General features: G+C 47.1%; 1 protein-coding gene across 1 annotated transcript in view; it reads right to left on the reverse strand.

The window, feature by feature from the left end:
* Positions 1-10967: 10967 nt before the first annotated feature.
* The window catches only part of SLAMF6 (SLAM family member 6), a 39776-nt gene continuing 25754 nt past the window's right edge, over positions 10968-24989 (reverse strand). The window contains exons 3-8 of the mRNA XM_062190186.1: positions 22728-22991; positions 22161-22259; positions 21800-21838; positions 13594-13673; positions 11768-11842; positions 10968-11090 (exon numbers count right to left, since the gene is read on the reverse strand). Of these exons, the coding sequence (XP_062046170.1) occupies positions 10968-11090; positions 11768-11842; positions 13594-13673; positions 21800-21838; positions 22161-22259; positions 22728-22991 (680 nt within the window). The remainder of the gene's footprint in view (positions 11091-11767; positions 11843-13593; positions 13674-21799; positions 21839-22160; positions 22260-22727; positions 22992-24989) is intronic.

Below are 24989 nucleotides of genomic sequence, written 5' to 3' on the forward strand. Positions count from 1 at the left end.
TACTCCCTTTAATTTTCATTGCAAATCTTTAACCTATACAACTTTCTTTAAGCCCATTTTTCATATTCCTTTCACGCTAAACAGATTATAGTCTTTTTGCTGAGAAAATTGAGGCCATCATATATGAAGTTCCTCAGTTTTATGTAATCAATACATGTGCCTCCTCGTTTGTTTCCTTCCATTTTTAAGGCCAGAACCTACAACTGTGGTCTTACTCTCACTCATGTATGCTGTAAGCTACGTGGTGTTTATTTCACTCATTATATCTCTACACTTGACATTGTATGGTAGCAGGAACTATACATTTTTGTTGGATTCTGCTGGGTCTTTTTTGATGTTGTTGCAGAAACTTGTTAAATCAGTAACCATTTTTATCTCCTTAATCTTTTTTTTTTCAATCCTAAAAGGAAAAAAAAAAAAAATTCCAGTGCAATCACTCCCTAGCTAACACCTGATAAGGATGCCAGTTCCGGTCCTGAGTCCCGGACGCTCCAGTTCCGATCCAGCTCTCTGCTGTGGCCTCCGAAAGCAGTGGAAGATGGCCCAAGTGCTTGGGCTCCTGTACTCACGTGGGAGAATGGGAAGAAGCTCCTGGCTCCTGGCTTTGGATCAGCGCATCTCTGGCCATTGTGGCCAATTGGGGGAGTGAAGTAGTGGATGGAAGACCTCTTTTTCCCTCCCTCCCTCCCTCCCTCTCTCTCTCTCTCTCTCTCTCTCTCTCTCTCTGCCTCTCCTCCTTTCTGTGTAATTCTGACTTTCAAATAAATAAATAAATAAATAAATAAATAAATCTTTAAAAAAAGACTTATTGAAGAGTTGGTGCCCTCTATTACTAATTCTCTGCCCTTATCTCCTAGTTGTCTAGGATAATGAACTAGGGAAATAAAGTATAATTGCCCGATGCCATTGGAGTTGGGGTCACAAATTTAAGTCAGACTAGTCAGCATTATTGCATGCTTTTGTATGGCTACTTTTTAAAAAAAGATTATTTATTTGCAAGTCAGAGTTACACAGAGAGAGGAGAGGCAGAGAGAGAGAGAGACAGAGAGGTCTTCCATCCAATGGTTCACTTTCCAATTGGCCACAATGGCTGGAGCTGTGCTGGTCCGAAGCCAGGAGCCAGGAACTTCCTCCTGGTCACTTCCTCCTGGTCTCCCACGCTGGTGCAGGGGCCCAAGGACTTGGGCCATCTTCTACTGCTTTCCCAGGCCATAGCAGAGAGCGGGATTGGAAGTGGAGCAGCTGGGACACAAACTGGTGCCTATATAGGATGCTGGAGACACAGCAGAGGCTTAGCTTACTAAGCCACAGCACCAGTCCCTCTCTGGCTACCTTTAGTTGTGCAAATTCAGGTACTAAAGTGTCAAAGAATTGTATGGAAGTAGTATAGAAATGTTGAGTGTGTGTGTGTGTGTGTCCACTCCAGGGAAGGACAATCCAACAAAGGATTTGAAGGTGTGTGGGAGGGAGTTGTGATAATGACTTATTATGGAATTTAAGCTGTGTTAGCAGGAACATGATGGCATAAGGGATATGAGTGATAGTAAAAACTGGTTGGCTCAGTGGGTTTTAGGATGGGTGATAGAGGCTGGAGGATTATTGAAATCGGGGCTAGAGAGAGTGAAAAGGAGAAATGGAGGATTGTGATGACAGTCAAATGCTTGAAATAAAGATCCTAGAGGGGTTGTGGCTTTGGTGCAGGATATAGCTCATGGTTGAAAGGCTGAAAGGATGAAGCAGTGAAAAGAGTGTAGGACAAGAGCAACGGAGGACAGATCAGGGATCCAAAATGCTGGGCTGTGCATGGATCATCCATCCGGATCGATTTCTGAAGGACTGATTTTGAAGAATGAAAGAGTAGGCCAGGAGCCAAACTCTTCAAGGAGTAAGGTGCAGTGATCTGAGGATGGCAGATAATTGCAACAGGAAGCACAGTGGGGTTTTATAACAAGAGGTTCAAAGCTAAAATTGCTCATCTTATGGTCACACATGACATCCTACTTAACAACATTTTATCTTGAGTTTTCTGCAGAATTGGTCATCACTTCCACTTTCATAGACCTTTTATTTTTTCTCTTGAAATTTTGATCATAAGATGTATTAGTTCTCCTACCTCTCTGTCATTTACTCCTCAGGCCACCCATTGTCTTTCGAATTCTGGGCAGTGGCAGCTGTCCTCTCCTCTCACTGGACACACAATTTCTGGGTGATTTCATCAATTGCATGACTTCAGCTGCCCCCCAAATGCATGTGGCTCACACGCATCTGTATCTCCAGACTTAACTGTGCTAATTTGCTCCATATCTTATATTTCTGACTACCCTTCCTCCCTTGAAAATCTCTGTTCTCAGTTAGGTGTTCAAGTTATTTTCCCCGTTGTCCTAACTTGTCATGAAGTCTCTTTATGATATGTTTTGCTATCGGATCCTGAGAGGGGCTTTGATTGGATGCTCTCTTCCCCTTGGTTCATCAGGAGTCTCAGTCACATTAGTTTATGGAAATGAACAAAGGGAAGGAGAAAAGTGGACTTTAAGGTGATGTCCAGGAGGTTTGCAGTCAGCAGAATCTAGGGAAACAAATCTACTTATGAGACAGAAAGCATACGCTGGGGAGAGGTAAGGAGGAGGCAGAGGGGCAGAGAGGAAGCCAGGATGGTGCGACCTAAGGAGAGCCACGTGAGGGGAATGTCCAGGTGGGTGGGGTCCTGCGATACCCATGCTGCAGAGAGCACTGGAATATGGCAGAAAGACCTCTGCTTCTGGACCTTGGGACCTTAGCGGAGTGCAGACACAGAAGAGGGGTGAGGTGAGGTGTGAGGAAGGGAAAGATTTGGGCACAGTCGTTCATTGCGGAAGTGTGACAGTTAAGGGCCATTGAGGATGCCCCCTCTCTCCTCCCTATAGGGAGGATATTTTGGCTAACCTCTAGGAAGAGGAGCGTTGGGGGGGTCAGACTTGCTCCTTCACCATTTGAGAAGTCACTTCTCTGTGGATTATTATTATTATTTTTTTTTTTTTTGACAGGCAGAGTGGACAGTGAGAGAGAGAGACAGAGAGAAAGGTCTTCCTTTTCTGTTGGTTCACCCCTCAATGGCCACTGTGGCCGGCGTGCTATGGCCGGTGCACTGCGCTGATCCGAAGGCAGGAGCCAGGTGCTTCTCCTGGTCTTCCATGCAGGTGCAGGGCCCAAGCACTTGGGCCATCCTCCACTGCACTCCTGGGCCATAGCAGAGAGCTGGACAGGAAGAGGAGTGACCGGAACAGAATCCGGTGCCCCGACCGGGGCTAGAACCCGGTGTGCCAGTGCTGCAGGCGGAGGATTAGCCTAGTGAGCCACGGCGTCGGCCCCTGTGGATTCTTTTTACCACCTTGTAATCCAGGGGGAAAAGTCTGTCCAAGGACCTTGGAGCAAGGTTACCTTCTCTGTTCCTCATCCGGCTGTGGTGATATTCCTCCTATCAGCATGCACACTGGATCCAGAAGGAGCTTAAGTATTTCTTTACTAAAAGCCTCAGGTAAGTATCCTAAAGCCACACAGGATACAGCTGTTGGTTTGGGGGTGGAATGGGGAGTGGACAAAGGAGACTAGGCATTGTTATTTTGGAACTATCCACTGTGCTCCTTCATCAACAGGAAATGGAGCAAAGCTTCCTGGCTTGGGCTAGAAATTGGAAATTTAAGTATTTTTAGGGGCCAGGCAGATAACACAAGCAAGGTGAAGTAGGCAGGAGAGGAAGGGTCTTGAGGCAGATGTAAATCACTCCAGCCTGAGAACTTTTCCTTTTAACAGAGGACTGTGCCCTGCAGCTGTGACAGGGTAAACATGGGATGTATGTCAGCCCCAGTTCAGTTTCTCCAATCTACAATGTTGCCATCCGTCTTCTTTTAAGGTATCTCACAATGAACACAAAACCGGAGTGAAAAGGCTAATTTTCTTGAAGACTATCTAAGCAATGTAATCTATATGCAAAAATGAATGCCTCTCTTGTTGAATACCCTGGAGTTTCTCTGTCTGTCTGTCTGTCTGTCTCTCTCTCTCTCTCTCTCTCGTTCTCTCTCTGTCTCTACCTCTCTGTCTGTAACTTTGCCTTTCAAATAAATAAAAACAAATCTTAAAAAAAAAAAAGCAAAAATGCTCCTACCTGGGTCTCAGCCTAGACCAATTAAATCAGTATCTGTGGTGGTTGGGCCTTGCCAATAGTAGTTTTATTTATTTGTTTTCAGTTACAAGGCAGTGAGAGAGAGAGAGAGAGAGAGAGAGAGGAGATTGATTGATTGATTCTCCACCTGCTGCTTCCTTCCTCAACTGTCCCTGGCTGTGGCTGAAGTCAGGAATGGAGAACTCAACCCAGATCACGCACGTAGCTGGCAGGGAGCCAATGACTTGCCCCATCACCACTGCCTTTCAGAGTCCTCATTAGCAGAGAGCTGGAATCAGGGGCCAAAGGTGGCTATCCAACCCAGATGTTCCAAATGGGACATAGGTTTCTTAATTGCTAGGCCAAATGCTCACCCCACAATAGTAGTTTTATTTTTATTTTTTATTTATTTTTTGACAGGCAGAGTGGACAGTGAGAGAGAGAGACAGAGAGAAAGGTCTTCCCCTGCCATTGATTCACCCTCCAATGGCCACCATGGCTGGTGCGCTGCGGCCGGCGCACCTCGCTGATCCGAAGCCAGGAGCCAGGTGTTTCTCCTGATCTCCCATGGGGTGCAGGGCCCAAGCACTTGGGCCATCCTCCCTGCACTCCCTGGCCACAGCAGAAAGCTGGCCTGGAAGAGGGGCAACCGGGACAGAATCCGGCGCCCCGACCGGGACTAGAACCTGGTGTGCCGGCGCCGCAAGGCGGAGGATTAGCCTAGTGAGCTGCGGCGCCAGCCCAATAGTTTTATTTTTAAGATTTATTTTATTTATTTGAAATGCAGAGTTACAAAGAGAGGTAGAGACAGTGAGAGAGAGGTCTTCCATCTGCTGGTTCACTCCCCAAATGGCCACGATGACTGGATAACTGCAAGGGCTCTAGTACCCGGACCATCCTCCATTGCTTTCCCAGGCCACAGCTGAGAGCTGGATTGGAAGTGGAGCAGCTGGGACTCAAACTGGCGCCCATATGGGATGCCGGTGCTGCAGGCCAGGGCTTTAACCCACTGCACCATAGCGCCAGCCCCCTCAATTATAATTTTAAAAGCTCCCTGGCTGACTCTAACAAGCAGCTGAGGAGTTAGGAATCACTGGGAAGGTGACAGGGCGACGTGCCTGATGTGGAGAAGCTTTGGAATCCCTAGGCAATCCCCGGGGGAGTTACTGTGTCTTTGACTGGAAAAAAGCACCAAAGAGAAATGGAACGGTTTTGTGGTGTGCTGCCTGGTTTCATGGTTTTCTCTTCCACCCTTTACAGGTTGGATGTAGTCATTGGGAAAGCAGGATGGGGATGTGGAATCCTTTGGGTTGGAGCAGAGTGAAAAACTATGAAAGAGTTGCACAGAGTGTTGATGGCAGCTTTATTGATCTGTCAACAAGGCATGAAGGTAGGCAGGAGCTGAAGCAAAGTAGGAAGGGGAGTTTGGATTGTTCCAGGAGCTGAGTGACGGCCAGTGTGACTGAGACAGCCAATCACAGCCTCTTATCTCAGTCAAAGCCACTTCATGGGGTTGCCGTTTCCTTCATTCTACCATAAGAATATTAAAGAACATGCCAACTTTCTGGATGAGGGAGTTTCTATTTTGTCTTCGTAGGCATTTTGTAATTCTTGACTGATTTTTTTTCCCTGCCTGCAAAATGTATATGTGTCTTTCGAAAATAAGGCACTCAAGTTTAATATATTTGCTTTCAGAACAATGCATTAGTCACAGCTGGTTACATGCATTTGCTGCCTACAAGAAAGGAAAAATGATTAATTGTATGGTGAGGATTGGGTGGTCTTCCAGGGAGCTCTAATGAAGAGTGTCCCATAACAATGAAGCTATTTACTGATCTGAAGAAAAATGGTGGAAGAAAAAGCTTGGCAAGAGAAATCAACAGTTTTGGTTTTTTAAAATGAATTCCATGGTCATGGCAGATGGGCATTTGGTGATGTAAGCCAGGAGAATAGGGCTAGGGATAGGAGTTTGGAAACTATCAGCATGTAAATGGTAGCAAGGAACAGGAATGACTGACCTCAGAAAAGAACACATAGATGGAGAACAGAAAGGGCCCCACATCTGAGCCTTAGCTCAGCCTTTACTGGTCCTTTGGAGGAGGAAGATGCTCAGCAAAGAGACCAAGAAGCAGCTAGGAAGGAAAGAGGAAAGCCAGGGCAATGCAGTGCCCAAGAAGCTGGGAGAAGAGAGTGCGGTATTGATAATAAATACGGAGATTTGGAAGACTGCAGGAAATAGAGGCATTAGGCAGTCTGTGTTTTATTACGTGTTCTGTAGTGAAACACAAGCTCCACCTGACGTGACTTCACTGATGACCCCTTCTGCCCCTTTGAAGGATCTCGCATTCTTTCTGGTCTGTTCTTGGTGGTCCTGACCGGGAAGGCACTCTGCTCCAGCCCAGTGAAATCTGCTCTCATCTGGCAAGATCAGGGCAGTAACGCTCTGCCTTCTCTCTTCACTGAAGTCTCCACGACTCTATTCCTGGCTTCCCTTCCTTCTTCCTGATCGATTTTGCTGACTCGCCTTATTCCACAGACTGATAACGTAATAAATGGCCTGTATTTGAGACCAATTGCACATCGATGCATTTTGCTTTCCTCTTCAACTGTTTGGTGTTATTGTAGCTCTGCCCCACTTCAATTTCTCTTCCTTCTCCTTTTCTTTTGAAACTTGAAGTCTTGAGAGCTTAACTGTATTACGTAGTTTCCAGTTCATGGACTCTCTCTGGTAGCCCTGTTAAAGTGCTGTGCTTAATTTTAAAAATTGGTTAAAAATTTTAAGGGAATTTGGTTGGTTTAAAAAATCACAAAGAGTGCATTATTACTGTAATTATTTAAGCAATTCAGAGATATATAGAGGAAATAAGTTACATAAGTTAGGGCATCTCATAGAGGACTTAGGTAAAGAATTTTCTGAAGGGATGGCAAAGGAAAATCCCAATATAGTTATTATGCATCAGGCCCAGGATGGACTAGGAGGTTAGATGCTCCAGTAGGGATTTCTGTAGAAGGATATAAATCTGATAAATTGTTTCACAGACTTAACCAGGTGAAAAATTATATTGAGGATCATTTTTGTAGAGCTAATGGAACACGGGAAGATAGTGTTCGCTGAAAACAAAGCAAAAGGAAAAATGAGGCAATTATCAACTGTAAGAAAATCCAAAAGTTATGCAAGAAAGGAAATGTAACAGTAATCATGACTTGGCTCAGTGAACAACATTTTACATGGTAATAGTGATATAGTTGTTTAATATGTGTGTAACCAAAATTGAGATGTATTTGCATTAGGAAGATGGGGTGAGGAGAGAATGAGACTAAACAAACGTAACAGGAATTCAATAGAATGTGTGTGTATATGTGTGTGTGTGTGTGTAGAAGCAGGAGTGTGACACTGAGCATATAAAAAAAGAGACTGTAGTTAGTTGCAATATACATTTTAAAACACTATTTTGACTTAATTATTTGCAGATAATAATGACAAAAATAATCAAAAGCAAAAATAATGTAATAGAGCCACATATTCTGACTTTCGGAAGTTGTTTAAGAGATATTTTTTGGAAAGATTTTATTTATTTATTTGAAAGGTAGAGTTACAGAGAGAGGGAGGGACAGAGAGAAAAGTCTCCCACCCACTGATTCACTCCCCAAATGTCTGCTACAGCTGGAGCTGAGCCAATTGGAAGCCAGGAGCCAGGACCTTCTTCCCGGTCTCCCATGTGGGTGCAGGGGCCCAAGGACTTGGGCCATCTTCTACTGCTTTCCCAGGCCACAGCAGAGAGCTAGATTGGAAGTGGAGCAGCTGGAACATGAACTGATGCCCACATGGGATGCTGGCATTGCAGGTGGTGGCTTTATCAGCTACAACACAGCGCTGGCCCCAAAAGTTATTTTTTTAATATGGAAGCATTTATGGTAGTTATCTTTGGAATTTTAGGGGATTTTTGCAGATTTTGGAATTGTTTACTTTGAACATGTATTTATTATTTGTGTAATTAGGGACGGACACACTCAAAAAGAAACATTAAAGAATACCTCAGCTCCCCCAAAAGTCAGAGACTTCTTCTCAGGGGAAGAGGATCATTATTTTCCTTGTGGAGTAAAAGAATGGAATCAGAAGAGATGAGCAGTGCAAGGGCCAGAAGTGATGTGGAGGCGGAACAAGCAGTGTCCGTTCTCCTAATGGTGCTGACAGTTACGGAGAAGGTCCTGCGAGTGATTTAACACTAGTCACACCGTGAGTAATGACAGCAATGACCATGGCGGGCATGGCAGCAGCTCTTCTAGGCACTGGGCACTATGCTAGGGCTTCAGGGGTACAGTCACCTCTCAGCATCAGTAGAAGATTTGTTCCAGGACCCCTGCCAATCCCTTATATAGAATGGTGCATTATTTGCATATAGTCTACGTATGTAACTCTCATATTCATTAAATCATTTCCAGGTTACTTGTAATAACTAATACAATGTAAATGATATGTAAATAATTATTATATTGAATTATTTAGGGAACAATGACAAGACAAAAGGTCGGTGCATGCTCAGTACAGATAAGATTTTTTTTTTTTGACAGGCAGAGTGGATAGTGAGAGAGAGAGAGACAGAGAGAAAGGTCTTCCTTTGCCGTTGGTTCACCCTCCAATGGCCACTGTGGCCGGCGTATCTCGCTGATCCGAAGCCAGGAGCCAGGTGCTTCTCTTGCTCTCCCATGTGGGTGCAGGGCCAAGGACTTGGGCCATCCTCCACTGCCTTCCCGGGCCATAGCAGAGAGCTGGCCTGGAAGAGGGGCAACCGGAACAGAATCCGGCGCCCCAACCGGGACTAGAACCCCGTGTGCCGGCGCCGCAAGGCGGAGGATTAGCTTGTTAAGCCATGGCGCCGGCCAGATAAGATTTTTAAGATTTACTTTGTTTATATGAAAGGTGGAGTTACAGAGAGAGAGAGAGAGAGAGAGAGAGAGAGAAATAGAGAGATCTTCCGTCCGCTGGTTCACTCTCCAACTGTCTGCAACAGCCCAGGGTTGGGCCAGGCTGAAGCCAGGAGCCAGGAGTTTCTTCCAGGTCTCTGGTGTGGGTGTGGGGCGCAAGGCCTTGGGCCGTCTCCCGCTGCTTTCCCAGGTGCATCAGTAGGGAGTTGGATTGAGAGTGAAGCAGCCAGCACTGGAACCAGGGCCCATATGGGATGCTGGCATTTCAGTGGGCAGTTTTAACCCATTATGCCATAATGCCAGACCCCAGACAAGTTTTTTTTTTTTAAAGATTTATTTATTTACTTGAAAGGCAGAGTTACAGAGAGGCAGAGGCAGAGACAAAGAGAGAGAGAGGTCTTTTATCTGCTGGTTTATACCCTAAATGGCCACAATGGCTAAAGCTGGGTCAATGTGAAGCCAAGAGCCAGGAGCTTCCTCTGGGTCTCCTATGCAGGTTCAGGGACCCAAGCACCTGGGCCATCTTCTACTGCTTTCTCAGGCCATAGCAGAGAGCTGGATCGGAAGTGGAGCAGCTAGGTCTCAAACTGGTGACCACACACTCTACGCTATAGCGCTGGCCCTGATAAGATTTTTTTTAGAAGTGTTTTCAATCCATGGTTACAGAATCCATGGATGTAGAGTCCGTGGATATTGCAGAATCTACTGGCTGTATTGTTCTTATTTAATTTTTTTTTTGACAGGCAGAGCGGACAGTGAGAGAGAGAGACAGAAGGTCTTCCTTTGCCGTTGATTCACCCTCCAATGGCCACCGCGGCCAGCACGCTGTAGCCGGTGCACTGCGCTGATCCGAAGGCAGGAGCCAGGTGCTTCTCCTGGTCTCCCATGGGGTTCAGGGCCCAAGCACTTGGGTCATCCTCCACTGCCTTCCCAGGCCACAGCAGAGAGCTGGCCTGGAAGAGGAGCAGCCAGGACAGAATCTGGCGCCCCGACCGGGACTAGAACCCGGTGTGCCGGCGCCGCAAGGTGGAGGATTAGCCTATTGAGCCATGGTGCCGGCCCTTATTTAATTCTCACAAACCACATTACATATTCATTTACTTATTAAAAATATTTATTTACCACTTGCAATGTGCTAGATACTAGGATTACCGAAATAAAACACTCACTGTGCACCTGAACAGCTTATGGTACATTCAGAGAAATAGACATAAACAAATAAAAATAAATACCTAGTGACATGTGTCAAGCGACATGGAAGGTGTAACAGAGTAATAGATGGGGTGGTGTGGGCAGGCCTTTCTTAGAAGGTCACCATTGTAGCTGGAACCTTGAAGGCTTCATTAGAGCTGAAACCTAAAGAATGAGGAGGAGAGGAAAGGCCTTGAGGCAGACATGAATCACGCTAACACTGAGAACATTTTCTTTTAACAGAGGAGCTGGAAGAAGACGAGAGAGTGGGGAGAGTGACGGCAGCTGAGGCTGGAGACGGTCTAGGCCATGCAGGGCCATGGACACTGGACTCTCTTGGGAAACCTGCTGGAGCTCCAGCAGGCAAGTGAAGGGTCTAATTTATATTCAGAACCCTTACTCTGGCTGCCTTGTGCCGAATGCATTGGCGAGGGGCAAGAGAAAAATGTGAGAAGAGCTCTTTGGATGTGATCATGGTATTCCAGATTGGAGGTGGTAGGTGAGGCGTGGAGGGAAGTGGACAGGTCCAAACTGCATTCTGGAGGGAGAATCCGAGGACCCTGGGCAAGGAGAGGTGAGAGTCAGGGATGACTTAGGTTCCTGAGTCGGGCCGTGGAGCTGATGCATTGCCATCCTCCTCCTGTTCAGTCTGGAGCCTAAAGCTCATGAGGTTAGTAATCCGGCCCACGTGTCGGTCCAGTAAAGGGATGCTTCAGGATATGAGTGTGGGTCCACTTAGCTCCAGAGACTGCCAACACATGGTGCGCTCTGCCAAGGAGTCACGTCCTGATGCTTTATAAAAGGAGAACTTGCTGTCTTCTGGATTACAATATCTCTGTCAAACACAACTCCATTCGTTCAGTTACCAAAAGGGAAGTCAAGCCACAAGTGTGTTGACTGAATCATGTTTTGTCCCAGAGTGGACTGGAAAATACTATCTGGATCCCATGCTGGAAATGTTGTTACTCCTTAGGTGTTTTACCCAGGTGAGCAGGTTCAAGACTGAAGGACGGGAAGCAATAATCTTAGATATTTAGATTCTGTCACCAGGCAGAAAACCATGCTTCCTGTCTGTTCTGTGCTATGGGATCAGGAGATGTGTCATTCCTGAATATCTGAGGTCCTTTAGGAACTTAGATGACATCGTCAAAGGCAGTTGTTCTGGAAGAAATGTGTTTACTCTGTGGGAAAAAGAGGAAAATGAGGTAGTTTAATAGTAACCAGAACCTTGGCCCACCCCCTTGGCTACAGAGAGAGGACGGGGGAGCCCTGACAAACAGATAGTAGGGAAACTGGTATCATAAGGCTGAATTAAACTAAAACCAAATAGGTTGAAAACTTATTTATGCATGGTGATCTCATGCAAGATAGCTTCTTGGGTACCTCTGGGCAATGGCCTGAGACTTTTGTATACTGCTGGTATTTGTGCCTGTATGAAAAGGTTCTTTCTCTCTTGATTTGTCTGCAAAGTCTTAGGCTAGAGTTTAAGAACATGGGGCAATCACAGCTTACCTCTTTGGAATGATTGACTGTGGAGTAAATTGTGACAGACTCATTGTTTTTCACAGGTGTTAGGTTTTCTTTTTCCTGTAAAAAGGATCATACCCATTTGGCTCAAACCGAGACAAAGAGATACATGCACAATTGTATTCTTGGGAAATGCGGTGTGACAAAAGAGAGACTATCAAATTCTTTGAGAGGAAGGCCACACAGTGGTTAACTAAAGGAGTTAGAGACCAAGTGCCACAGCTCAGACCTGTGACAGATTAGCGGTGTTTCCTGAGCCCAAAATAGAAGAGCAACACCCCAGTAAACCGGTGGCTCTAGAGCTAGAGAGACCCAGGAAGGCAGCATCGTTGTGTGAAGGACGGGAAGCATTCTTGTCCTGCATCTAGCACTGTCTCCTTGCTCCACCTTTGAGGACTAACTAGGTTATCACTGTGTGGTAGATGTAATCTCAGATTTTCACTTGCTACACTTGGAGCTGCTCATTTTTTTTTTTTTGTAGATTTTTATTAATCTATTTGAGAGAAAGAGTTACAGATAGACAGAGGGGGAGACAGAGTGAAAGGTTGGCTCACTCCCCAAATGGCCACATTGGCTGGAGCTGAGCTGATCCAAAGGCAGGAGCCAGGTGCTTCTTCCTGGTCTCCCACGGGGGTGCAGGGGCCCAAGGACTTGGGCCATCTTCCACTGCTTTCCCAGGCTACAGCAGGGAGCTGGATCAGAAGTGGAGCTGCCGGGACTAGAACCAGTGCCCATATGGGATGCCGGCACAGCAGGCAGAGGATTAACCTACTGTGCCATGGCTCCAGCCCAAATCTCATAAATTTTAACAGTCTATGTAATTAAGGAATATTGAGAGAATTGTTAAGACCTCAGAAACTCTCCAAAGTATACTTTTTTAAACTAAAGAAGCAGCTAACAAATGTGTTGGAGTTCAGTTTCTTGGATTGTTAGAGTGTGATTTGGCTTGTTGTCGAGAGAAATGTGGAAAGATCAGTAAACCGGCGAGAGTATCCCTTCTTGTCCTCTCTTTGCAAGGAGCCTGCTTTGCAAATACCTGTGCAGGACTGCGAGTGAAGATTTGCTTAGGAAATCCCCAGATTTCTATCTGGATTATTGCTTCCATCATTTGGAGATGTTTCCTTGGTTTATTTTTCAGAAATCACAAGAACTGGCCCCCCAAGATGTGCAGTGTTATTTAGAACTATGCCACCTGCAGGTGCTTTATTTAGGGGAGGTGGTGGTTGATGCATAACAGAAGAGTTCCTGATGCCTGACCAAGACCATCTTGTTGTGTTGCTAGAGGAGAGGGGAGAAGTGAGGGCTGCACATGGCTTTTGTGTCCCCTATTGTGGAAGGTTGTACATTCTTGCCCTTCTTTCCCTCTCAGCAGAGTTCTTCTGACCTTACCTAATACCCCTACATCCAGGGGAAGAAGCCTTCTGCTACAGAACTGCCTCCCTTGGAAACTCTCAATGAAATTCTGATCAGCTTAGCAAGCACTGACTGAGTATCATGCTAGGCTACAGGGGGAGAGAGACAAAGACTTAGTTTGTAGTTTCAGGCAGCTTGCCACTGTGCTGAAGAGACAAGACTTAGCGATGCATGAAGCAGTCGGAGAACAGAGTTGCAGCAGGGTAGGAATAAACATTCCCTCAAGGGCAAGAGCGGCTGATCCTAGACTGGTCTCGTACAAGACTTTGCAGCCTCTTTGCTGCTTTCTTTTCCCCTCATTGGAGACTGTCATTTGGAATAGTCAGGTGATTATGGTGATGAGTGTGTGAGGGATGAAAACAGTGACAGTTATGCAACATAAAGCTGAAAAGACTCACCCGGCTTGGATGAGTGACCTGTGCATACACAGTGCTCCCTGGAGATCCCGAAGTGTACTCTAAGTTCCACATGGACTCTACTGTAAGTACAAGAAGGCACAGTCAGTGACAGAAGGCATCTTGATGGCTCTCCCTAGGACTTTGCCTTCCCCAGAGCACTTCCTGTGCTCAGAGACAGTTGTTCAAGACATTGTCCTTCCTTAGAGAGTTCATTTGCTCAATAATCTGGAGAAAACTCTCGTTCATGAGGTCTATTTCTGACTTCATCTGTTGGTGTAGGAGGCAGTCTTGGGGCATCTCCTTGAGTGGCCAGAGAGCTCCTGTGTAGGGAACCAGACCGGAGGAACCGTGCCCCTAAGATGGCGCCGACTCCCTGCTTCCGGGTTCTTCCTCATCTCAGGGAGTTCCCGCTCTTGCTCGCTCCTTCCCGCCTTAGATTTCCCGCTCTAGCTCGCTCCTTCCCGCCTTGCCACGAGATTGTCCTATCCCCGCGCTTCTAGCCTATCACCTGATTTGTGACGTGTATTGTGCATATAAACCCTTGCTACGCGGGTGTAAGGGAAGTTCCTGCCCAGAAGAGATCGAAGCTGGATCTCCTGCTTGCCGAGCAATAAAGGAACCCCGTGCAAAGTGTTCGGTCTCTGTCTCTTGCTGGACGAGGACGGCGCCGAGCAGCTGGTGGCCCGTACGGGGAGCTTCCTCTACGTTGCCCGGTAAGTAGAAGGTAAGCGAGGTCAGTCTTACCGTCTGGGCCCCGCGAGTGAGGTATATCTCGTGGTTGGAGGGTGGACGCACCCTAAGATAGCGGACGTGTTTCCCCGCTTTAAACTGAAAGAATAGCAGACTTGTTCCCCCGCTTTAAACTGAAAATAAGATAGCGGACGTGTCTTCCCGCTTTAAACTGAAAATGGGAAATTCATCTAGCCATTCAATGTTGCTTAATCCGTTAAAAGCATTATTGCGTAGCAAAGGGATTAAGGTTTCTAAGACCACACTTGTCAGGTTCCTTGGAAGTGTTGATTTCTTTGCGCCGTGGCTCACCCACGAGGGCCAAATAACTCTTGAGTCTTGGGAGAAATTAGGAAAGGATCTCCGGCGCACAGTTAACGATCCCCAGGAACCCGATATCGACCCCGTTGTTCTCCCCTTATGGGAACTACTGCGGGCGTGCCTCCAAGAGGAGAGGTCGGTGGGAGCGGACCGCCCGACTCTTACGGCGGTTCGCGAGGCTCTCGAGGAAGTTCGTTCTCAGAGCTCGGACGGCGCCCGGGACCTCATACAATTTAAGGACACGGGATGCCAGACTTCCTCACTGGCCTCAGGCTCCGAATGTGGCTCCGCCTCCTCTGAGTCTGAAGGGGAAGGGGACGGCGATCCTAAATCCCCGCCTCCTACGTATGCGCAGCTGCGGCAAAAGTTAAAAGATGCCTGTTTACGCCCTCTAGTGCCTACGGCTCCTCCTATCGATGTCGTGCCCGCCCATCAGATTAAAGACGCAGCGCCTCCTACTGGCGGTCATGTAGGCGTGCCTCAGCCCCATCTAACACCCGTGCCGCCATGGCCATTAAACGTCCCAAATGTGCCACCTTTTTCAGGCAGACAGTTTCATCAACAAGCCTGGAAACAGTTGCGAACTGGCGCTCCCGCTGCCCCCGCTCAGGCTTACCCTGTTTTGGCTTTGGGCACGCGAGAGGCCCGGCACGAACCATTGGACATGACAGTATTAAAACAACTTAAGGCTGCGGTCCATGACTATGGACCCACAGCCCCATTCACATTGTCACTCCTTGAATCAGTCGGCCAGTCCATTTTAACACCTAGCGACTGGACCCAATTGGCTCGGGCCTGTTTAAGTCCAGGCGGCTTTCTTTTGTGGCAATCTATGAATACAGAGTGCTGTCATGACCAGGCAGATGAAAATGCTGAGGACGGCCACCCTACGTGGAATGCTGATATGCTTTTAGGGCGTGGACCTTATCAGGCTGACCAGACCCAATTCCCTAGACAAGTATACAGGCAAATTTCCAACTGTGCCCAACGTGCGTGGAGGCAGGCGTCCAATCCAAGTGACTCAGCTAGCCACCTCACCAAGATCGTTCAGGGCACGGCCGAACCCTTCGCTAATTTTGTCGCTCGCATACTTGAGGCTGCGTCGCGTATTTTCCCTTCCGAGGTTGACGTTCAGCCACTGGTCAAACAAATTATTTTTGAGCAGGCTAATAAAGAGTGCAAAAACATTCTTCGACAATATAGACATAAATCTCTGGACTCCTGGTTAAAATATTGCAGAGATACCGGTGGGCCACTTACTAATGCGGGCCTAGCTGCGATGCTGGCAAAAGTCAAAGAAAACAGTCCAAAATCTAAATCGACCCGACCCCCCATATCTTCAGGACTTTGCTTCCAATGTCATCAACCGGGTCACAGAAAACGCGATTGCCCCAATCTCAGCCATGGGTATTCCACGGCACAGCCTTCAGGCATAGAGCCTTGTCGCCGTTGCCGCAAGGGCCCTCATAGGGCAGAGGTATGCCGTTCTGCTTTCGATATCGATGGCAACCCACTTACAGGTAGCGCCCAGGGGCCAAAAAACGGCCAGAGGGGGCTCCCCAACCCAGCGAGGAGCCCCCAAAATCAAATCTACTCTCAGGTTCCACCTCCCGTGTCTGCGCTACACCCAGTGCACCCTCAGCCCGTGCCACTCACGGGTCCGCAGGCCTGGACCTCCGCGCCACCTCCCCTCTCCTCTTAACTCCGGAGATGGGGGTACAATTAGTGGAGAGCGACTGCTCCGGTCCTCTGCCCCCGGATTCGGTTGGATTAGTGTTGGGTCGGTCCTCCGCCGCCCTCCGAGGGCTAGCTGTGATCCCCGGGGTAGTTGACTCTGATTTCACTGGTAAAGTAAAGATCATGGTTCAGGCCCCTCAGGGACCTTTAGTAATCAATCCTGGAGACCGTATCGCACAAATGTTATTACTGCCCAGTCTTCACTCTTTAATCCCAGCTAAAAACCACGTTCGCGGCGCTGGTAACTTTGGGTCCTCTGGCATTAATTTTACCGGCTTACATATGCTTTTAAATGAACGTCCCACTTTAGTGTTGCAGATTAATGGCAAGGACATTAAGGGACTTTTAGACACAGGAGCCGACAAATCCATTATAGCAACAAAGGACTGGCCTAGTACATGGCCTACAAATGTGGCGGAACAAACCTTGCAAGGACTTGGTTTTGCTCATTTCCCAAAAATCAGTGCAGCCTTGTTGTCATGGCAGGATAGCGAGGGTCATAGAGGACAGTTTTCTCCATTCATTTTACCTCTACCCATTTCCCTTTGGGGGAGAGACGTCCTGGCCGAAATGGATGTTGCTTTGGTCACCACTTCCCCTGCAGTACGATCTATGCTACAAAATATGGGTTACGTCCCAGGCAAGGGACTCGGTGTCCAGCTCCAGGGCCACCCTTCCCCCATTGAACCAAAACAAAGACCAAGTAAAGTTGGCCTGGGTTTTTCCTAGGGGTCACTGTTTCGCCTCCTAAACCAGTGGAGCCTTTACCCATCTCGTGGCTAACGGACGTACCCGTCTGGGTTCCACAGTGGCCCCTATCTCAGGAGAAACTGGAGGCAGTCAACACTCTGGTCTTGGAGCAGGTCAACGCTGGTCATTTGATCCCATCCACCTCTCCATGGAATACGCCTATTTTTGCCATCCGCAAAAAATTAGGTCAATGGAGACTCTTACATGATCTTAGGGCAGTCAACGCAGATGCAGCCTATGGGCCCTGTGCAACGTGGTCTTCCTCTGCTTTCGGCACTTCCCAACCAATGGCCTGTTATTGTAATAGATCTTAAGGATTGTTTCTTTTCCATTCCATTGGACAAAAAGGATACCCCACGTTTTGCTTTTACTGTCCCCACCCAGAACCAGGAACAACCGGACAAGCGTTGGGAGTGGACAGTCTTGCCTCAGGGTATGACTAATAGCCCCACCATGTGTCAAGTCTATGTAGCCCAAGTACTAAAACCTCTTAGAGACCGATATTCCGACTGCAGGTGCCTACATTATATGGACGACCTACTGTGTGCAGCCCCCACAGCAGAGAGGCTCCTGGCCTTATACAGTACACTCCAACAAGTGCTGGAAGGGGCAGGGCTGCATATTGCACCTAATAAGGTGCAATTGTCGTCTGTAGTTTCTTATCTTGGGGCTATAGTCGCCCCTACTCAAATTAGACCTCAAAAAATTCAAATAAAAATCAATGCTATCTCCACTCTAAATGACTTACAAAAACTTTTAGGGGATATCAATTGGATTAGGCCCTACCTTAACATTCCTAATGCTGCATTGCAGCCCCTCTTTAATATACTTAAAGGAGACCCGGATCTTGCTTCCCCCCGAACCTTCACCTCTGAGGCCAAACAAGCACTGTCAATTGTCAACGATGCCCTTAGTAAAGCTGCCCTAAAACGTTGGGACCCTGCGGGAGACCTTACTCTTTGGGTCCTCGACACCCTTAAACAGCCCACCGCGGTCCTATGGCAGGATGGGCCTCTCCTCTGGATCCATCCCTCAATGTCATCTACTAGATCTATTAGTTACTATCCCGTGGCAGTGGCGGAGATAACTCTCCTAGCCATTCAGAGGGCTATCCAACATTTTGGACGCGAACCATCCACCATTGTTGTCCCCTATTCCATGGAACAGGTACGTGTGCTAATCGCTTGTACTGATGCTTGGGCGGTTTTAGTCTGCTCCACTTCCGCAACTATTACAAACAGAACACCCTCTGATCCTTTGCTAACCTTTGTTCAGTCTCACCCAGTTATTTTTCCAAAGTCCACATCCCAAAAGCCCTTACAGGGAGCCCCAGTAGTGTATACCGACGGTTCTAAAACAGGAGTCGGTGCATATGTTGTTTCAGGATCTGTGCCAAAAACATTCCAATTCGCTACTAACTCCCCCCAGGTAACTGAACTTCTTATAGTTAACCAAGTCTTCTCTGATTTCCCCGGACCTGTCAATATTGTGTCTGATTCACGCTATGTGGTTAATTCTGTGTCTATCCTTGAGGCCGCAGGACTAGTCAATTCTTCATCTTCCGTAGCGACAGTTTTCCTCACCCTGCAAAAATCTATTTGGAATCGGTCTGCTCCTTTCTTTATTACTCATATTAGAGCTCATTCTTCCTTACCTGGACCCATGACCACAGGCAATGCTATAGCTGATCAAGCCACACGCCCCATTTGGATACTCCAATTTTCTTCCCCAGAAGAGCAGGCTATCCAGTTTCATTCAGAGTTCCATGTAAACGCAAAAACCCTTGCCGCCAAATTCGGTCTTTCTCGTGCTACCGCTCGCGATATTGTTCGCCATTGTGCCGCATGCCCTACTTTAACCCCTGTGCCTTCGGTGGGGGTTAATCCCCGAGGATTACTACCAGGACATATCTGGCAGATGGATGTCACCCACATATCCGAGTTTGGGACCTTAAAGTATGTTCATGTGTCAGTTGACACCTGTTCCCAAGTAATTTTTGCTTCTCTGGAGACGGGTGAGCGTACCACCCATGTCATTAATCACTGCCTTGCTGCATGGGCAGCCTGGGGCAAACCAAAAACTTTAAAAACAGATAATGGTCCTGCATACACAAGTAAATCATTCCAAGATTTCTGCACCCGTATGCAGGTACAACATAAAACTGGAATCCCTTATAACCCTCAGGGACAGGCCATAATTGAAAGGGCTCATCGAACCCTCAAGGCTTTTCTCTTAAAACAAAAGGAGGGAATTGCCACGGGCAAAACCCCTCGAATGCGCCTCTCCCTTGCACTGTTTACTATAAACTTTTTGAATTTGACAGATCATTCTATGTCCCCCGCTGAGAGACACGTGTTAAAGGAGCCATCTTCACGAGGCTATGTCCGTTGGAAAGATGTCCTCACGGGAAAGTGGTACGGCCCGGATCCGGTATTATGCTGGAACCGAGGCGCGGTCTGTGTCTTCCCACAGGAATCTGGAAGAGAACCTCTCTGGATACCGGAAAGATTGGTCAGAAAAACAGCCCCGCCGCCACAAGATACACCTCTATCACCTACGGACGACATCTCCCCCGAGATAACCGAGATTACCACGCTCTCACAGGACGACAAATTGCAACAAAACAACGAGACGTCCCTGTGTACTTCGCTGGGTGAGCTCCTTCATCAACAACAAGTTGGAGAGCGTCAGACATCAGTTCCGCGCGGCAGCGTATGCTGCTCTCCATCACCGTGATCCGGATGCATATGCCATGCTGGCTCGCATGACTTATGACCGGGTCCATACCAGCGATTAAAACCCTCGTCCCCCCATCCCTACTCACGCCTCACATATGGACAATGCCTCCATCAGGCACACACCTTCCTCGAGTTGTCTTGTTCCCCCTCTCATTCATTGGGCTGTATCACCCATCCCTGACGGGGAGCGAAAACTGGGTATGCGAGACCAAAGGTACTGCAGCAGGAGTCCACCCGGGGGTTCCGGGGGTCCTGGGAGAGCATATGCATATGCATGCAGGTTCAATTCCCAGCCTGCCCCAGCAAAAGGGAATAAAAACTGATCCCTAACGGAGACATCAGGGGTTGTGGCCAGGCCCTTGAAGTTCCGTAACTAACGGATCACAAGCACGCTGGGTATGCACCTCTACTCTCTGCCTAGTAAATATTCTCCCGGCCCTCATGAGCCAGGGCCGTCGGGGATGTGATTTGTGCAAAAACAAAAGGAGGGAGATGTAGGGAACCAGACCGGAGGAACCGTGCCCCTAAGATGGCGCCGACTCCCTGCTTCCGGGTTCTTCCTCATCTCAGGGAGTTCCCGCTCTTGCTCGCTCCTTCCCGCCTTAGATTTCCCGCTCTAGCTCGCTCCTTCCCGCCTTGCCACGAGATTGTCCTATCCCCGCGCTTCTAGCCTATCACCTGATTTGTGACGTGTATTGTGCATATAAACCCTTGCTACGCGGGTGTAAGGGAAGTTCCTGCCCAGAAGAGATCGAAGCTGGATCTCCTGCTTGCCGAGCAATAAAGGAACCCCGTGCAAAGTGTTCGGTCTCTGTCTCTTGCTGGACGAGGACGGCGCCGAGCACCAGCGCCGAGCACTCCTGGGCCTACAGATGAGATGGAGACACTACATTGGTGAACATAATGCAGCCAATTATTCCACATATGTGATATCGTCAAAGTTCTCAGAGGGCCTTAAGGTGGAGTTGGTTATTTTAGAGATGAGGAATGGCAGGCTCAGAAAACTCAAATGATTTCTGCATGGTCACACAGGAGGTAGCAGAACAGGAACGCAAATGCATGTCTTCTGACTCCCTGACTCTAAATCTATTTCTTTGGTGTGAGATGTCAGGTATCTCTCAACCATGAAAGGAGACTCAAAGCCAATCCATGCCAGGAGTGTGCCTTCCCATCAATACCACATTTCTCTCTCTCTCTCTCTCTCTGTTTTATTAACTTGAAAGTCAGAGTTACAGAGAGAGAAGGAGAGGCAGAGAGAGAGAGAGAGAGAGAGAGAGAGAGATCTCCCATCCACTGGTTCACCCCCCAGTTGGCTGCAATGGCCAATCCAAAGCCAGGAGCCAGGAGCTTCTTCTGGGTCTCCCACGTGGATGCAGAGGCCCAAGGACTTGGGCCATCTTCTATTGCTTTCCCAGGCAATTGCAGAGAGCTGGATTGGAAGTGGAGCAGCTGGGACTCAAACCAGCATCCATATGGAATGCTGGCACTGCAGGCGGCAGCTTCAGCAGCTATGCCACTGTGCCGGCCCCATGTTTTCTCTTTTGACTGTGTCTATCCACTTCCCAAGCCTTGGCTGAACAGCAGTGATACACTCAGGCAGTTTGGTTTTAGGCATTTGATTCTTGAATCCTGACCCTGCCCTGCCCTTGCTGGTGTCAATAGGCAGCCTATACGTCCTTTCTATGGCACTGGAGTGTCTCCATATGCAGGGTGGGAAGCCGCCCTGAACTTGCTAGGACGAACCGTGTGAGGGATGGGACCTCATGCATGTGAGAGACTCTAGAAGCCCCATGATTGCAAATCATTTCCCCTTGCAACTCGTGGTCTGAGCAGGGACATTCTGGTTTGCTGTGTTCTCATTGTGTAGCCCTTTTGGTCACCCCCATTTCGCTTCCATTCAGCTCTTCCCAGGTAAGGATCTGGGTACTCACCAGGACTGTGGGTTTGCTGAGTAGACAAATGAAGGGAACCTGAAAAATAAAATCAGGATATAAAATGTGTGGCTGCAGTGGGAGAGGTTCCCCACTGCCTCCTCATGGGTGTTTCTCTAGGGAGTGTGTTGGGAGGGGACACAAAAGAAGGGCAGGCTGGCCCTGAGGCTGGTCCTGTCCTTTCCCGGGCTAGAGCAGGTGTCAGGTCATCCCAGCGGACCAGCTCAGCCAGGATATGAATCTTTCCCTCTTCACCTGTCCTCCACAAGGGGTCCTGGGCAACTGGAGGCCTGAGATTCTATTCCCTGGAACCTTGGAGAAGAGACAAATAAGAGGAAAAAAAACCTGCCTCTTCTTTTACACCAGAAAATTATCCCCACAATGATGATTATAGATATCAAAGGAGCCGTAATTATAATCCATGTGAAATCCCAGCGTTCATTTTCCTTATTGAAAATACCTGAAAAGAAAAAAAAAAAAAAGAAGTAAAACATGAGACACAAGCAGGGAGGCAATGAGTCCCTGCAGAGGCACCAATGAGCCCCTTCTCGACTGCTTTGGAGGCTGGGTGACTTCATCCATGCCCCAGGCTCTGGCCTCTGGGCAGTGTGGAGTGAGCATCTTATGTAACAGGAAGGCAAAGTGGGAGCCCAGAAGAGTCAGGGTAAAAGGCAGTCGAGACTTTTCAAGACCTTGCCCTTGGGCTGTGAGTAGACTGAAGACTGGGGAGGGTAGGGAAGAAAGGAGCAGAGATCTCTGGCGACTGGTGTATGTGGTGAGAAGCACAGGGCTCCAGAGCATGTTTGTTCCCTCCCAGCACTGCTTGACTGCCTCCCACTGGGCCACTGTTGGCAGTCATGCAGGGTGTGAGGACATGGTGTACCCTATGGCCCCTCCAGGCTCTCAGAGACCTCAGGTAGACTGTTACCTTCACAGAGCCCCCTGGCAGACACAGTGAGAGATAAGTTGTTGGCAGGGGTCTCAGCTATGCAGGTGTAATTGTGTTCACTGGCGTTCCTGGGGTCCCAGGAGATAGTGAGGTTTGGTTCACTTAGAGATGTGTTTCCTGGGGTCTGCCACCTAAGCCAGGCATTGTCATTTGGATTCTCCACAGAGCAGGTCAGGTGAATCTCACAGGTCCTATTCTCAGACAGCTGAGCGTGACTGGTAATTTGCAAGTTCCTCAGTCGCCCTATGTTTAGAGAAAAAGGAGGGTCCGTTAGAATGGTTCTCATACAGAAATCAACAAACAACAAATGCTGGTGAGGATTCTCACTGTTGGTGGGAATGTAAACTGGTACAGCCATTGTGGAAAACAGTGTGGAGGTACCTCAGAAATCTGAATATAGAACTACCATATGATCCAGCCACCCCACTGCTGGAAATTTATCCAAACCAAAAGAAACCCACATATGAAAGAGTGATCTATACCCCCATGTTCATTGCAGCTCAATTCACAATAGCTAAAATATGGAATCAACCCAGATGTCCATCAACTGTTGACTGGATAAAGAAATTATGGTATATATACACTATGGAGTACTACTCAGCTGTTAAAAAAATGAAATCCTGTCTTTTGCAACAAATTGGACACAAATGGAAACCATTATACTTAGTGAAATAAGCCAGCCCTAAAAAGACAGATACCATATGTTTTCCCTGATATGAGGTAACTAATACAATAGAGCACCTAGAATGTAACATACTGGAGTAAATTGGGCATTTTGAGATTTGATGATTGTTTACAGCCCTTGTCTCTTCTGTTGAGGAACAGTGTTTTTTTTCTTCATTCTATTTGTTGAACTCTTTACTTAGTGTAGGATTAACTTTATGATCATTAAGTAAACTGAAAATACATCTTTATAAAAATTAAGAGTGGAAATGGGAGAGGGAGGAGAAAGAAGGGTTGGAGCATGGGCAGGAGGGAGGGTAGGGTAGGAAGTATCACTATGTTCCTAAATCTGTATATATGAAATACATGAAACTTGTATAAATAAAATTTAAAAAGCTTAACTAACTGAGTAGGAGTTGTGGAACACAAAATAGAAAGTTCATGGAGAATGCGATTTAAAGATGTTTATTTTAGTGTAAATTTTTTTGTATTCAAATGGTTTTTTAAAAATCCATTTTAAAGAACTTTCTATTCAGGCTAATGACAAACACAATAAAGGCAGACATTATAGTTTAACATAATAGGCTGATTTTATACAGCTCTTATATCTTTTGGTTCAGAAGTGTATATTAAATGGTAAAGAACATCTGTTAAAACCATTTCTACAGAACTAGGAAATAAATGTCTGAGAAAGAAAGATTTTACAGACCTCCATCTTTTATACCCACCCCAACAGTCTAACTCTAAAAAAGGAAAAAGCCAATGACTTTCCTCACAAGAACTCATGACTAGTGTTGCTTTGCTATCAACATCTGTATTTCTGATCCGTTATGGGAATTGAGACGAGATTCAAATATTCCCAAAGAAAGAAGCTCAGTGCGCTTTGTAATAGCCCATTCAGCAACAGCAAGTACTGCATTCAAACTATCTCATCCCAGGAATTAAATAAGGTCAGCCACATTCATGGGCATTTCCTCCACTGTAGTATTGTAGAAAGTTTCAGTGTCATGAAGAAGCCTCTTGTCTTCTTCAGTAACACAGTTTATAGCCATACCTTTCCTCCCAAATCCACCCCCTCTGCCAATTCTGTGTGATAAAAAGAAAGTAGCAATCGGAATACTTGTCACACACTTGTTAACTATTGAACATGATAATCCACTTGTTAATCGTCAGCTGCTGTTTACTTATCAAGGTTATAGTTCGTGCTAATTGGAGCACTACCTGCTAATCAATATCTAGAGAAAAAAAAATCTTCCTTTGCAGTTAATGCCAAAAGGATTCAATCAAGTCTTTTCTGGCTGCAAAATGAGATTTTATCAGGTGTCTTGAGCATTATAATAAAGCAGATGACAGTACTGTGGGGTAGTGAAATTAAAGCCCATACTGAAGTGGGCCAGCCAAGAGCAGGTGTCAGCCTGGGACAGATGGAAACACCAGGGATAAAAATAACAGTTACGTAATCCATTTCGATGCACTTCTGGAACTGTAAGCTGCAAATACAAATGCTACAAGTTTACAACGTCTCTCAAGTGGTGACCATAAAAATTTTTGAAATTCATTCATAATTTTTTCATAATA

Source organism: Lepus europaeus, chromosome 5 (assembly GCF_033115175.1).
Source record: "Lepus europaeus isolate LE1 chromosome 5, mLepTim1.pri, whole genome shotgun sequence".
Lineage (NCBI taxonomy): Eukaryota > Metazoa > Chordata > Mammalia > Lagomorpha > Leporidae > Lepus > Lepus europaeus.